Below are 12846 nucleotides of genomic sequence, written 5' to 3' on the forward strand. Positions count from 1 at the left end.
AAATAAAGGCCTGTGATGTGTGGATTTACCCAGGCCTAACACTTGCTCACTAAATGGGCTCGTAATTTAAACAGTTTTAAGATTAAACAACAATTTGTCGCTTTGCTAATCCGAGCCTGAGCAGGTTGATGTAACCCCCCCAGATAAATTCCCCTTTCTGAAGTGACTTCGATGCGTTCTTGACCAGCCAGCTCTTTCTTTACGCACCCATCTCCTGCAAATGTAGTGCAGTCATTGGTAGTGTGGCTTGCCTCCTCAGACCGTTTTGGAACTCAGCAATACTATTGGTCTACAGCCGCATCCATCATAAGATTATCTGTTTCGGGGTAGGTTGGTACGGACGCCAGAGCTTGAGAGAAAAGGACTGCAATTTAATCGCCCAGTCGAAGAATCCGCAACTATTACCGTGTCTCGTCGTTTCACTTTCTTCCCCTTTTCATCACTAATATGATGTTATCATGAGGAATGCACAGAAGGTTTACCTGGGATTTTTGACAGCCAAGAACTGAATATTATTTCAGCACTTCCCTCCCGGACAAGCACAGTTTTTCGCGTGCAGTTTTTTGGTGATGCCTTTTGGATCCTAGGCTGAAAGAAGCCAGATCCACGTTTGCCCGCCTGCATGTTGTCAGGAAGGTTATTGGGTGTGTAATGTAATGTAGCCAGGTGTCTGAATATTGCTCTCTGTGTTCTACTACCTTCTTATAATTGGATTGCACATCATAAGTCAAAGATTTCTTCATCCTCCGACCTCGGATACTGTGGACTGGGAGGAAACATGGGACTGCCTGCTCTGGAGTTTAGTGACTGCTATCTGGACAGTCCCCAGTTCCGAGACAGATTGAAGTCTCACGAACTGGAACTGGACAAGACCAATAAATTCATCAAAGAGCTGATCAAAGATGGGAAGGCGCTCATCCAAGCACTGAAAAGTAAGATAATCCATTTGCTCTTTGTGGGGGGGAGAAAGGGAGTGTACACATGACATTAACACAGTTGCAACAATGTAGCACTTTATTGTGACGATGACTGCGCTACTGTGTTCGGCTAAATTACCAAACAATTATGAATGAAGACATTGCCCAATGTATTAGAGACCGATGTGTTAAATCTCTAATGATTTTACGTAGTTTACCCAAAATATTTTCACTAATAGCAAAGTGGATTTTAGATTTAAAGTAGCACACAGTGCATTCAGAAAGTATTAAGAACCCCTGACTTTTTACACATTTTGTTATGTTACAGCCTTATTCTAAAATTGATTAAATCTTTTTTCCCCTCATTGATCTACACACAATACTCCATAATGACAAAGTGAAATCAGGTTTTTAGAAATGTTTGCAAATGTATTAAAAATATCAGAAATACCTTATTTACGTAAGTATTCAGACCTTTAATATGAGACTCAAAATAGAGCTCAGGTGCATCCTGCTTCCATTGATCATCCTTGAGATGTTTCTACAACTTGATTGGAGTCCAACCGGTGTTAAATTCAATTGATTGGACATGATTTAGAAAGACACACTTGTCTATATAAGGTCCCACAGTTGACAGTGCATGTCAGAGCAGAAATGAAACCATGAGGTTGAAGGAATTGTCTGTAGAGCTCTGAGACAGGATTGTGTCGAGGCACAGATATGGCGAAGGGTACCAAAAAATATCTGCAGCATTGAAGATCCCCAAGAGCACAGTGGCCTCCATCATTCTTAAATGGAAGAGGTTTGGAACCACCAATACTCTTTCTAGAGGTGGCTGACAAACTGAGCAATTGGGGGAGAAGGGCCTTGGTCAGGGAGGTGACCAATAACCCAAATGGTCACTCTGACAGAGCTCCAGAGTTCCTCTATGGATATGGTAGAACCTTCCAGAAGTACAACCATTTCTGCAGAAATCCACCAATCAGGCCTTTATGGTAGAGTGGTCAGACGGAAGCCACTCCTCAGTAAAAGGCACATGACAGCCCTCTTGGAGTTTGCCAAAAGGAACCTAAATGACTCTCAGACCATGAGAAACAAGATTCTCAGGTCTGATGAAACCAAGATTGAACTCTTTGACCTGAATGCCAAGCGTCACATCTGGAGGATACCTGGCACCATCCCTATGATGACGCATGGTGTTGGCAGCATCAGCATCATGCTGTGAGGATGTTTTTCTGAGGCAGGGACTGGAAAACTAGTTAGGATTGAGGGAAAGATGAACGGAGCAAAGTACAGAGAGATTCTTGATGAAAACCTGCTCCAGAGAGCTCAGGACCTCAGATGGGGTGGAGGTTCACCTTCCAACAGGACAACGACCCTAACATGCTGATCAGACCTGTCTGCGTGCGCCATCACGCTCATTTTGATTTTGTCCACCCACACCTGACGCGATCAGGACACGCAGGTTGAAATATCAAAACGAACTCTCAACCAATTATACAGGTCGATAAGCAAACATTTATGGCAATTTAGCTAGCTAGCTGGCTGTTGCTAGCTAATTTGTCCAGGGATATAAACATTGGTTTGTTATTTTACCTGAAATGCACAAGGTCCTCTACTCCGACAATTAATCCACAAATAAAAGGGTAAAACGGTTTGTTTTCTAGTAATCTCTCCTCTTTCAGGTTTCTTCTTCTTCTTTAGACCTTATATGGCAGTTGGAAACCAACTTTAAGGTGCATTACCACTACCGACTCGACTGGAGTGTGGACCTCAGTTCATCTTTCAATCACCCACGTGGGTATATGCTCCTAAAAACTAATGAGGAGATGGGAGAGGCGGGGCTTGCAGAGCATTAAGCATCACAAATAGAACCACATTCTATTTTAGAGCCAGTCCACACAGACAGGCGTGAGCAGTGTGTGTGCAATGATGAGAGTGTGAGTCCAATCTCGCAACCTTACAGTTAACTAGTCCAACGCTCTAACGACCTGCCTCTCTCTCGTTGCACTCCACAAGGAGACCGCCTGTTACGCGAATGCAGTAAGCCAAGGTAAATTGCTAGCTAGTATTAAACTTATCTTATAAAAAACAATCAATCATAATCACTAGTTAACTACACATGGTTGATGATATTACTAGATATTATCTAGCGTGTCTTGCGTTGCATATAATCTGACTGAGCATAGAAGCATACAAGTATCTAAGTATCTGACTGAGCGGTGGTAGGCAGAAGCAGGCGCGTAAACATTCATTCAAACAGCACTTTAGTGCGTTTTGCCAGCACCTCTTCGTTGTGCGTCAAGCATTGCGCTGTTTATGACTTCAAGCCTATCAACTCCCGAGATGAGGCTGGTGTAACCGAAGTGAAATGGCTAGCTAGTTAGCGCGCGCTAATAGCGTTTCAAACGTCACTCGCTCTGAGCCTTCTAGTAGTTGTTCCCCTTGCTCTGCATGGGTAACGCTGCTTCAAGGGTGGCTGTTGTTGTTGTGTTGCTGGTTCGAGCCCAGGGAGGAGCGAGGAGAGGGATGGAAGCTATACTGTTACACTGGCAATACTAAAGTGCCTATAAGAACATCTAATAGTCAAAGGTTAATGAAATACAAATGGTTTAGGGGGAAATAGTCCTATAATCCCTATAATAACTACAACCTAAAACTTCTTACCTGGGAATATTGAAGACTCATGTTAAAAGGAACCACCAGCTTTCATATGTTCTCATGTTCTGAGCAAGGAACTTAAATGTTAGCTTTCTTACATAGCACATATTGCACTTTTAATTTCTTCTCCAACACTTTGTTTTTGCATTATTTAAACCAAATTGAACATGTTTCATTATTTACTTGAGGCTAAATTGATTTTATTGATATATTATATTAAGTTAAAATAAGTGTTCATTCAGTATTGTTGTAATTGTCATTATTACAAATACATTTTAAAAAATCAGGCGATTAATCGGTATCGGCTTTTTTTGGTCCTCCAATAATCGGTATCGGTATCGCCGTTGAAAAATCATAATCGGTCGACCTCAGCCAAGACAACGCAGCAGTGGCTTCTGGACAAGGCTCTGAATGCCCTTGAGTGGCCCAGCCAGAGCCTGGACATGAACCCGATCGAACATCTCTGGAGAGACCTGAAAATAGCTGTGCGGCAACGCTCCCCATCCAACCTGACAGAGAGGATCTGCAGAGAAGAATGGGAGAAACTCCTCAAATACAGGTGTGCCAAGCTTGTAGCGTCATACCCTAGAAGACTTGATGCCCTCTTCCAAAGGTGTTTCAACAAAGTACTGAGTAAAGGCTCTGAATACTTATAAAAATGAGATATTTTAGTTTACATTTCTAAAAATCTGTTTTTACTTTGTCATTATGGGGAATTGTGTATAGATTGATGAGGGGGTGGGAAACTATTGAAATCCATTTTAGAATACGGTTGTATGGTAACAAAATGTGTAAAAAGTCAGTGGGTCTGAATACTTTCCGAATTGGGTTTTTGTTTTATTTTATTTTACCTTTATTTAACTAGGCAAGTCAATGACGGCCTACCGAATGCACTGTGTATTGTGTATATATAAAGTGTGTATGGTAATGTGAAACATTTCCATTATCGGCCTGATCTTTTCCTGCAGAATACGGTTGTAAGATGAAGGACTTAAACATCATCAGTCAGTGTCGGTTCAGATAGAGGGGAGTAGAACACTGCGTGAGTTGACAGGTGCTTGCTGGTCAGAGTTGGGATTTGGAACAATCTACAGCATCAAGCCTCAAACAAAAGTCCCATGTTCACAAGTCACCAGGCAGCTAGTGTGAAGTACAAGAGCTAGTCTTTACATTTAGCTACTCTTGCCTCATACAGTAACACACTGTTACCACACTACTATACATGACCTAAAGTTTCCACTCCACTCTAACTCATGATAGATGTTCAGAACCGGCCAATAAACTCCACGCTCTTCTGTACAGTCCACTGTCAGCTAACATTCACAGTCTGGACAGTTCTGCTTTTGTCTATCAGGGACATCTAGAAATCAAACAGAATGACCCGTATTGACCCTAGTCCCAGGTCAGAGGGGAACTGGGGTTAGGAATCGTCAACTATTGTAGCTACTGCTGGTTGTGTAGCCGCAGACACCACAGGCCATATAAAATGTGTTTTAATTGCATATTACATGGGAATAATGTAAGCCTATGTTACAGTTTTCACATTATTTTGAAGCGCTCTACTTTAGTGACAATTGAATTCACAATCAACTTGTTGCTAGCGGTGATTGCACAACAACAAGAACATGTTTGTTACCTCTAACATGCATGTCACTACTCACCACAAGAGAAAGTAAACCATACGTTACACCTGGGGAGTGACTTTAGGCCACTATTCAACCCCCTGTCACATCTGAAATATCAGTGTCATTTACCACCTCCCCATCCTGTTGGTTGGAGTGTGGTTCCTGTGGGCCAGGCCTACAGTCAGTCACAGACTTCACAGAGCACCAACACCAGCTGTAGTCCACAACCAGCCAGCCACACCAGCCAGCCTCTGGTGCAAGATGGATGTTCTGTAAGCAAAGGGCAACCTGTCATTAGGGATCCAGGTGAAACGTCTTAAACCTGACCTTAAACATGACATTTCGTGAATCACTCAAATGAAACCAAATTAGGGTTTACCGGCGCTGTTCTGCGGATGGGAAGGCTACATATTTTGACATTAAATGTTGCCTGTTTTGAGTCAATGGGATAAAATGAAAACCAGGTTTTGTTTGAGTTTGCTTTGTGTAAAAGGAGTTTAACCCCTGCCATTGGTTCACCTACCACTGTCACAATAACATAGCTCGAACACACAGGCGTTTGCAATTTTAGTGTGAGGTCATCATCGTCTAGAATGGCAAAGTTGTCACAGGGGTTTTCTGAGGTGAAAAATGCTTCAGCCCCTTGAGTATTTTTACATGGCGATGACTGAGAAGCATATATTGATTTCCACATGGTTTAAATCATTTAACAACAGACACAGCATTTCAGCGAGGAGAGGTGATATGAATGTCTCCTGTTGCAGGTTTTTATGGGCTGTCTTCTAAAGGAGTCTTTCGTGAGTGTGAATCCAAGGCCTATGAAACATGAGTTTACATGTATTCTGTCCTACAGTGGGTTGATGAAATGACACCAGATGGAGAATTAGGGAGTATGCCTGAGTTTCCCCCTCAGAAACTCAGCAGGCTGCTTCTCATAGTTAACTGTTTATACTTTTCCACCTTACATAAGATGATGTCCTCTCACACTGTCGACGACTGGTATTATTAGGATCAGATGACCAAATGATAAATATTTAGGATTTTGTACTTACATAGTTATTGTAGTTACATAGTTATTACTGCAGTATTTGCTGTAGGTAGGTGTTACCTTTCTCACCTACACACTCTGTCCCACAAGGACGTACTTACGCTTGGTTCCTAATGGAACCCTATTCCCTATGTAGTGCACTACAGGTCCTATGGGACCTGGTCAAAAGTAGTGCACTGTAATAGGGGATAGGGTGCCAGTGTTTGTTTAGTTGACGCTGTTGTGAAGTGAATGCAAGCTAAGAGAAAGTGAAATGGTCTCTGCATTCTTTCACGTAGCTGTTAAACATCCAGGTTCAGCTATAGAAACAGGCCCCTATAAACAGAGGCTCTAAACAGTCTACTCCACTATGTTCCCCTGTAGAAGCATCTCCAACCCTCTGAGAAGCAGAGTGAGAATCCCCAGGACAGGAGTTAGGCCTACCTCAAGAGCACTCTGCTTGGAGGTCCCCCAGCGTGCTTTATGAGTGGTGATGATAGAGCTGGTAAATTACTATCTCTCTACTGTGGTGATGGATGAACCCAATGCAGACACACAATGTGACTGTGACTAATATACACACACTACTGGCCCAGGGAGTCTCTTTCTCTGTAGGCCCTTTCAGAGGTGTGTGTGTACGTGTGCGTGTGCGTGTGCGAGTGGGGGGCTCTTGCCTTTCAGAACAGAGTCACATTATCCCAGTTTGCCTGCGGGAAGGAGAGAGGAGTGGGTGGTGTCATGAGGAGTGGGGGGGTGTCATGAGGAGGTGGGGGGTGTTGTGAGGAGTGGGGGGTGTTGTGAGGGAGTGTAGTGAGGAGTGGGGGGGTGTTTTGTGAGGAGTGAGGGGGTGTTGTGAGGAGTGGGGGGTGTTGTGAGGAGCGGGGGTGTTGTGAGGGGGTGTAATGAGGAGTGGGGGGGTGCTGTGAGGAGTGGGGGGTGTTGTGAGTAGTGGGGGGGTGTCGTGAGGAGGGGGGGGGGGGTGTCGTGAGGAGGGGGGGGTCGCTAGGAGTGGGGGGGTGTCGTGAGGAGTGGGGGGTGTCATTACGTCTCAGGGCATTCTACTGAATGCATCAAATGGGAACAAAGGACAAGAAATATGTGCGTGCACGTATGTGAGCGTAAGTGTGTGCGTGTGTGTGAGATAGGGGGAGAAATGGGGGCAGGGGGGGTTGGCATGGGCGGTATTCCTTAAGCAATGACGTAAAGGCGGGGAAATTAGGGCACCCACACCACACAGCTCCGTCTATTATTGCCATTTCTTTGTCAGGGATGCTTCTCTGAGCCCTGAACCTACAGTGGCAGAGCTGCACTTATCATGTATGCTCAGATGGTCCAATCATGTGTTTGGGTTATTTTGGCTTCCTACCAAGATGAGCTAACACAATCCAGGTGGACACAGAGTTGGTAAATATTTGAACTTTAGAAGCTTCATTTAGTTACATGCTTCATAATTGCATAGTCATTCAGCCACTCAGCAGTTTGTGTTCAGGCATATTCCGTCATGTGTTTCCACTCACAAAGACGTGAAACGTATTTCCATGGTATGCACCAGTCTAATTCTCTCTATAGGCTATATACATATAAATGTATGCACATGTTGGTTGTTTTTTCCACCACATTCCGCTTGCTGTTAATTTTTCTACAGGGTAGTGTTACTGAAATTGTAAACCATTAGCCTGCCCTGCAAACCTCCCGCCATGAATTCAGGCCTATTTTGTTTTGTGCAGGTGGACTTCTTCCAAGCGGCCTTCACATAAATGTTGTGAGTGAAGCGTAGCTGGCCTCTCTCTATGTGCAGGAGAGCAGAAGTGCTGGAGGCACTATTGATGACCCAATGGCAATGTCAGTAGGGGATACACTTAAAGAGGACATATGAAGAGAGCGAAAGAGAGAGGATGAAAGGCAAAAGAAAAGGGGAATTGAAAACCATTAAGGCCTGTTTGGTTCTTTTTAGAAACATGAACATTTTCCATCTGGCGAAAGTATGCACAGAGGCTATGGTTTCTGAGCTGGTCTCCACTCTGGCCTCCTAACCGGGAAAGAGGAAGTGGGATTTACACATACGACGTGGAGTTTATTTTCAGGGCTCCCACTCTTGAAATAGGCCATTTCTAATGGCCTTTAGTTACATACAGAGCTGTGTGAATTCTTCACATAGTTTCTTCACATAAACACACACATATAGTTGATGTCGGAAGTTTACATACATTGAAGCAACATCTCAAGACATCAGTCAGGAAGTTAAAGCTTGGTCGCAAATGGGTCTTCCAAATTGACAATGGCCCCAAGAATACTTCCACAGTTGTGGCAAAATTGCTTAAGGACAACAAAGTCAAGGTATTGGAGTGGCCATCACAAAGCCCTGACCTCAATCCTATAGAAAATCTGTGGGCAGAACTGAAAAAATGTGTGCGAGCAAGGAGGCCTACAAACCTGACTCAGTTACACCGGCTCTGTCAGGAGGAATGGGCCAAAATTCACCCAACTTATTGTGGGAAGCTTGAGGAAGGCTACCCGAATCGTTTGACCCAAGTTAAACAATTTAAAGACAATGCTACCAAATATGAATTCAGTGTATGTACACTTCTTACCCACTGGGAATGTGATGAAAGAAATAAAAGCTGAAATAAATCATTCTCTCTACTATTATTCTGACATTTAACATTCTTATTATAAAGTGGTGATCCTAACTGACCTAAAACAGGGACTTTTTACTAGGATTACATTTCAGGAGTTGTGAAAAACTTAATGTAGTTTAAATGTATTTAGCTAAGGTGTATGTAAAATTCTGACTTAAACTGTAGACATTGGCTACACTGAATCATTCTCACCCTAGCTACCCACTATCCTGGTTCTAGTCCTCCTTCAGCATTATGGCCTCTTACAGTACGTCTGCTTTGAAAAATAGAACCCTTACTGGACCAATAGAGAAATACACGAGTGTGTGTTGTCACGGATCCCTCTGGAACTTTCATTGTGCACACCTGGCCCCTATTCCCACTGATTGTATTTGTATATATGTGCCGTTTGTTCACCATGGTACTGTCGATTATTGTTATTATGTCCGTTGGTGCGTGTCAGTGCCTGTGCTGTGTGTTTTTGTCACATGAGTTAACGCTGGAGAGACAAATTAGGTACGGGGAGTAAAACATTTAATAAAGAACGGACAAGGAAATAGACAGGAACAGCGTCAGCATACAAGAAAACAAAGACAAAAAGCAATCAATGTAGAAGTGGGGAACAGAGCTGGGGAACTGACAAATATAGGGTAGGTAATAACAGGGGATGAGTGAGTCCAGGTGAGTTCAATATCACTGATGTGCTTGACGAGGGAAGGCAGGTGTGCGTAATGAATGATAGGAGTGCGTGATGCAGGGCATCCTGGCACGCTCAATCGCCAGTGGGGGGGGGCGGCAGCAGACGTGACAGTTTTGGCCTTTCGTGCCCTTGTGGATTGCGCAGATGATTACGGGTCTTGCCTCGTGTGATAGTCATTATGCGCTAGGTTTATTTATTCGAGGTACTCCTTGCTCTTTTGTTTGGGATTCAACCCTGTGTTTTTGTTACGTGTTTGTTTGGTCTTCGTCCCCGTGTCTTTACACGGCACGCCGTAATTTGGGGCTTAATAAAAAATCCTATTACGCATTCCTGCGCCTGTCTCCCGAATCCATTCGTACCAACGTGACAGAATAATTGACCATTGAGGGAGACAGCGGGAATGGCCCATCTGATGCAGCGACTGGTCCGTCGCTGTCATGCACGTCGATCCAGAGCATCCCAAACATGCTCAATGGGTGACATGTCTGGTGAGTATGTAGGCCAATGAAGAACTGGGATATTTTCAGCTTCCAGGAATTGTGTACGGATCCTTGCGACATGAGGACGTGCATTATTATGAATGGTATGACAATGGGCCTCAGTATCTTGTCCCTGTATCTCTGTGCATTCCAATTGCCATCGATAAAATGCAATTGTGTTCGTTGTCCGTAGCTTACAGCAAAAATGATATTTTTGTACATATGGACCATTTCTGGGATCTTGAGACATGTGACCAACACTATACACGTTGTGTTTATATTTTTGTTCAGTTTAGATGTACTGTGTTGCGTCCAGTTGTTGTGATACCAAGGGTAGGCAAGGGTCATTCAGGGGACTCTCCATAACATAAGCTGTGCTTTGTGTCATTTGGGTGTTTCTGTACTTTGTGCTTTGATACACATTGATTGGATCTGCTGACTTCCAACATTCTTTTTCTGTTGAAACATCATAAAAGACTGGGGGAATAGAACAGTGCAGGTCAGGAACAGGAAAGTTCTGAAGGAGGAAGGCCTGTTTACAATCTCTTGGAGGTTATCTGATGGATAATGTGTGGTCATAAAGAAGGAACAAGGTTAAGATCTGAAACAGAACACATGGTTCAATCTGAATAGGTAGCAGTAAAGTATACTTGGTTTAGTCACTTTAAAGGCATTGCAATTGTTGTTTTGACGTTTAGAGCCAACCAAAACGGTTGTTACAACCTTATAATAGCCTAATGAATTGAATTGGCAACTGCCCTTGTTATTTCACTGTTCCATCTAATCTACTGTATGTATGGTGATCAGGCTGCCCTACCTCTGGCTCTCTGTCACCACATGCGCACACGCACACACACACAGCCTACTGTATAGTCATCATCAGGCTGTTCTACCTCTGGCTGTCTCGGGGATGTTTATTGTAGGAGTTGCTCTGAGGTATGACGTGGTGTAGGGCCTATAAAATACATTCAAATTTATTTTGCCTGATTTTGTTTAGTTTTTTTCCCGAAATTCCATTTTCTTAGTTGTTTTTTAGGTCTGGCAAAAATGGAAGAAATTTCAATTTTGGGGTAACAACCCTTTAATATAAGTGCACATCAGGAAGAGACCATTGTTTGGTTCAAGGGATTCCTTGGCATTTTGGCAATGAGGCCATTTTACCATTCATCTAACTCTGGGGAAGTAGATAAAGGGCATCATTGCCACAATCACGAAGTATCCCTTTAAGTGGCGTTGCTGTAGCGCTCATGTGATTGCAGAGCTTGCAAAACAAATTGCCACTTGGTTTGATGAAAATAATCGTAATATTATTCTGCCAGGTAGGCTACTTTGTAGTCACAATTTAATTGAGAAGGTTTTTAGGAAAAGCTTTACATCTCCATCAAAAGAAAGTGATCAGATAAGATATCTAGCTGGCAAACATTTAGTTGTGAATTCCATACTGTACCTAGATCAACTGCCGCATGCTGCACAACGGTGCTGCACAACACACTCACAAGGCTCCGGTCACTCGTCGTTGTGTGCTTGTAAACAAACACCATGTGACAGGGGACTACCGGTAAGCTTCATAATGAACAATTACAGTGGCTTGCGAAAGTATTCACCCCCCTTGGGGGGGGGGGGGGGGTGTAATCATTAGATTTACACAACATGCCTACCACTTTGAAGATACAACATATTTTTTATTGTGAAACAAACAAGAAAGAAGACAACAACAAAAAACAGAAAACTTGATTGTGCATAACTATTCACCCCCCCAAAGTCAATACTTTGTAGAGCCACCTTTTGCAGCAATTACAGCTGCAAGTCTCTAAGGGTATGTCTCTATAAGCTTGGCACATCTAGCCACTGGGATTTTTGCCCATTCTTCAAGGCAAAACTGCTCCTGCTGCTTCAAGTTGGATGGGTTCCGCTGGTGTACAGCAATATTTAAGTCCTACCACAGATTCTCAATTGGATTGCGGTCTGGGCTTTGACTAGGCCATTCCAAGACATTTAAATGTTTTCCCTTAAACCACTTGAGTGTTGCTTTAACAGTATGCTTAGGGTCATTGTCCTGCTGGAAGGTGAACCTCCGTCCCAGTCTCAAATCTCTGGAAGACTGAAACAGGTTTCCCTCAAGAATTTCCCTGTATTTAGCGCCATCCATTGTTGGACAAATTATGATAATGCCATGTTAATGTAAGAGCTGTTTGAAAAGACCGCCTGAAATGTCAGCCTGTTTTGGTGGAATGGAGTTTTGGCCTGCCTGGTGACATCACCAGGTAGGACATTGGTTAATAAACCAATAAGAAAGCGAGTTCCAAACCTCTCCGTCAATAACAGCTAGTTTTCAGTTTTCCCTCCCTACTCAGACCACTTCCAGGCAGCCCTAGCAGAATTCTTGCTTGAGAATTTGCTCCTCGCTAAGATGCTATTTTTGATAATTTTTGACAATTTTAATTGAAAATAATCAGAGTAAGGTACTTAATTGTTACCCAGAAATGATTTAATATTGAGATAAAAACGGCTTTATTGGACCGTCAAAAGGTATTAGAAATACATCAAAACACAATAATATTGAAGTAAAAACCCCTGCCAACTAATATCAATACTTACTTAGATTTAGTTTTTGATAAATGATTTGCCTTTAATATGTTTAAGAAACATTGCCTTGTGCCTTGTAATTCCGTTACCAAAAACCCACATACAGTATCTTAAAGATATTTTCTAATTTCTCTCCCTCATGAGGAGGGAGGCTAATGAAAGTTCACATAACTAACAAGTAAAGGAAGACCTACCGAATAGTTTTTACTGATAACGATTTGGTTTATAATTTA

At 42.9% G+C, this 12846-nt stretch overlaps 1 protein-coding gene across 2 annotated transcripts in view; it reads left to right on the forward strand.

The window, feature by feature from the left end:
* Window positions 1-333: 333 nt before the first annotated feature.
* Window positions 334-12846, forward strand: part of LOC139420812 (rho GTPase-activating protein 26-like) — a 124009-nt gene continuing 111496 nt past the window's right edge. The window contains exon 1 of one of the 2 annotated variants that reach the window (XM_071171107.1): window positions 334-932. In XM_071171107.1, the coding sequence (XP_071027208.1) occupies window positions 779-932 (154 nt within the window). In that variant the 5' untranslated portion in view covers window positions 334-778. The remainder of the gene's footprint in view (window positions 933-12846) is intronic. The other variant, XM_071171106.1, reaches the window with a different exon arrangement.

This window comes from Oncorhynchus clarkii, chromosome 12, assembly GCF_045791955.1.
Source record: "Oncorhynchus clarkii lewisi isolate Uvic-CL-2024 chromosome 12, UVic_Ocla_1.0, whole genome shotgun sequence".
Classification (NCBI taxonomy): domain Eukaryota; kingdom Metazoa; phylum Chordata; class Actinopteri; order Salmoniformes; family Salmonidae; genus Oncorhynchus; species Oncorhynchus clarkii.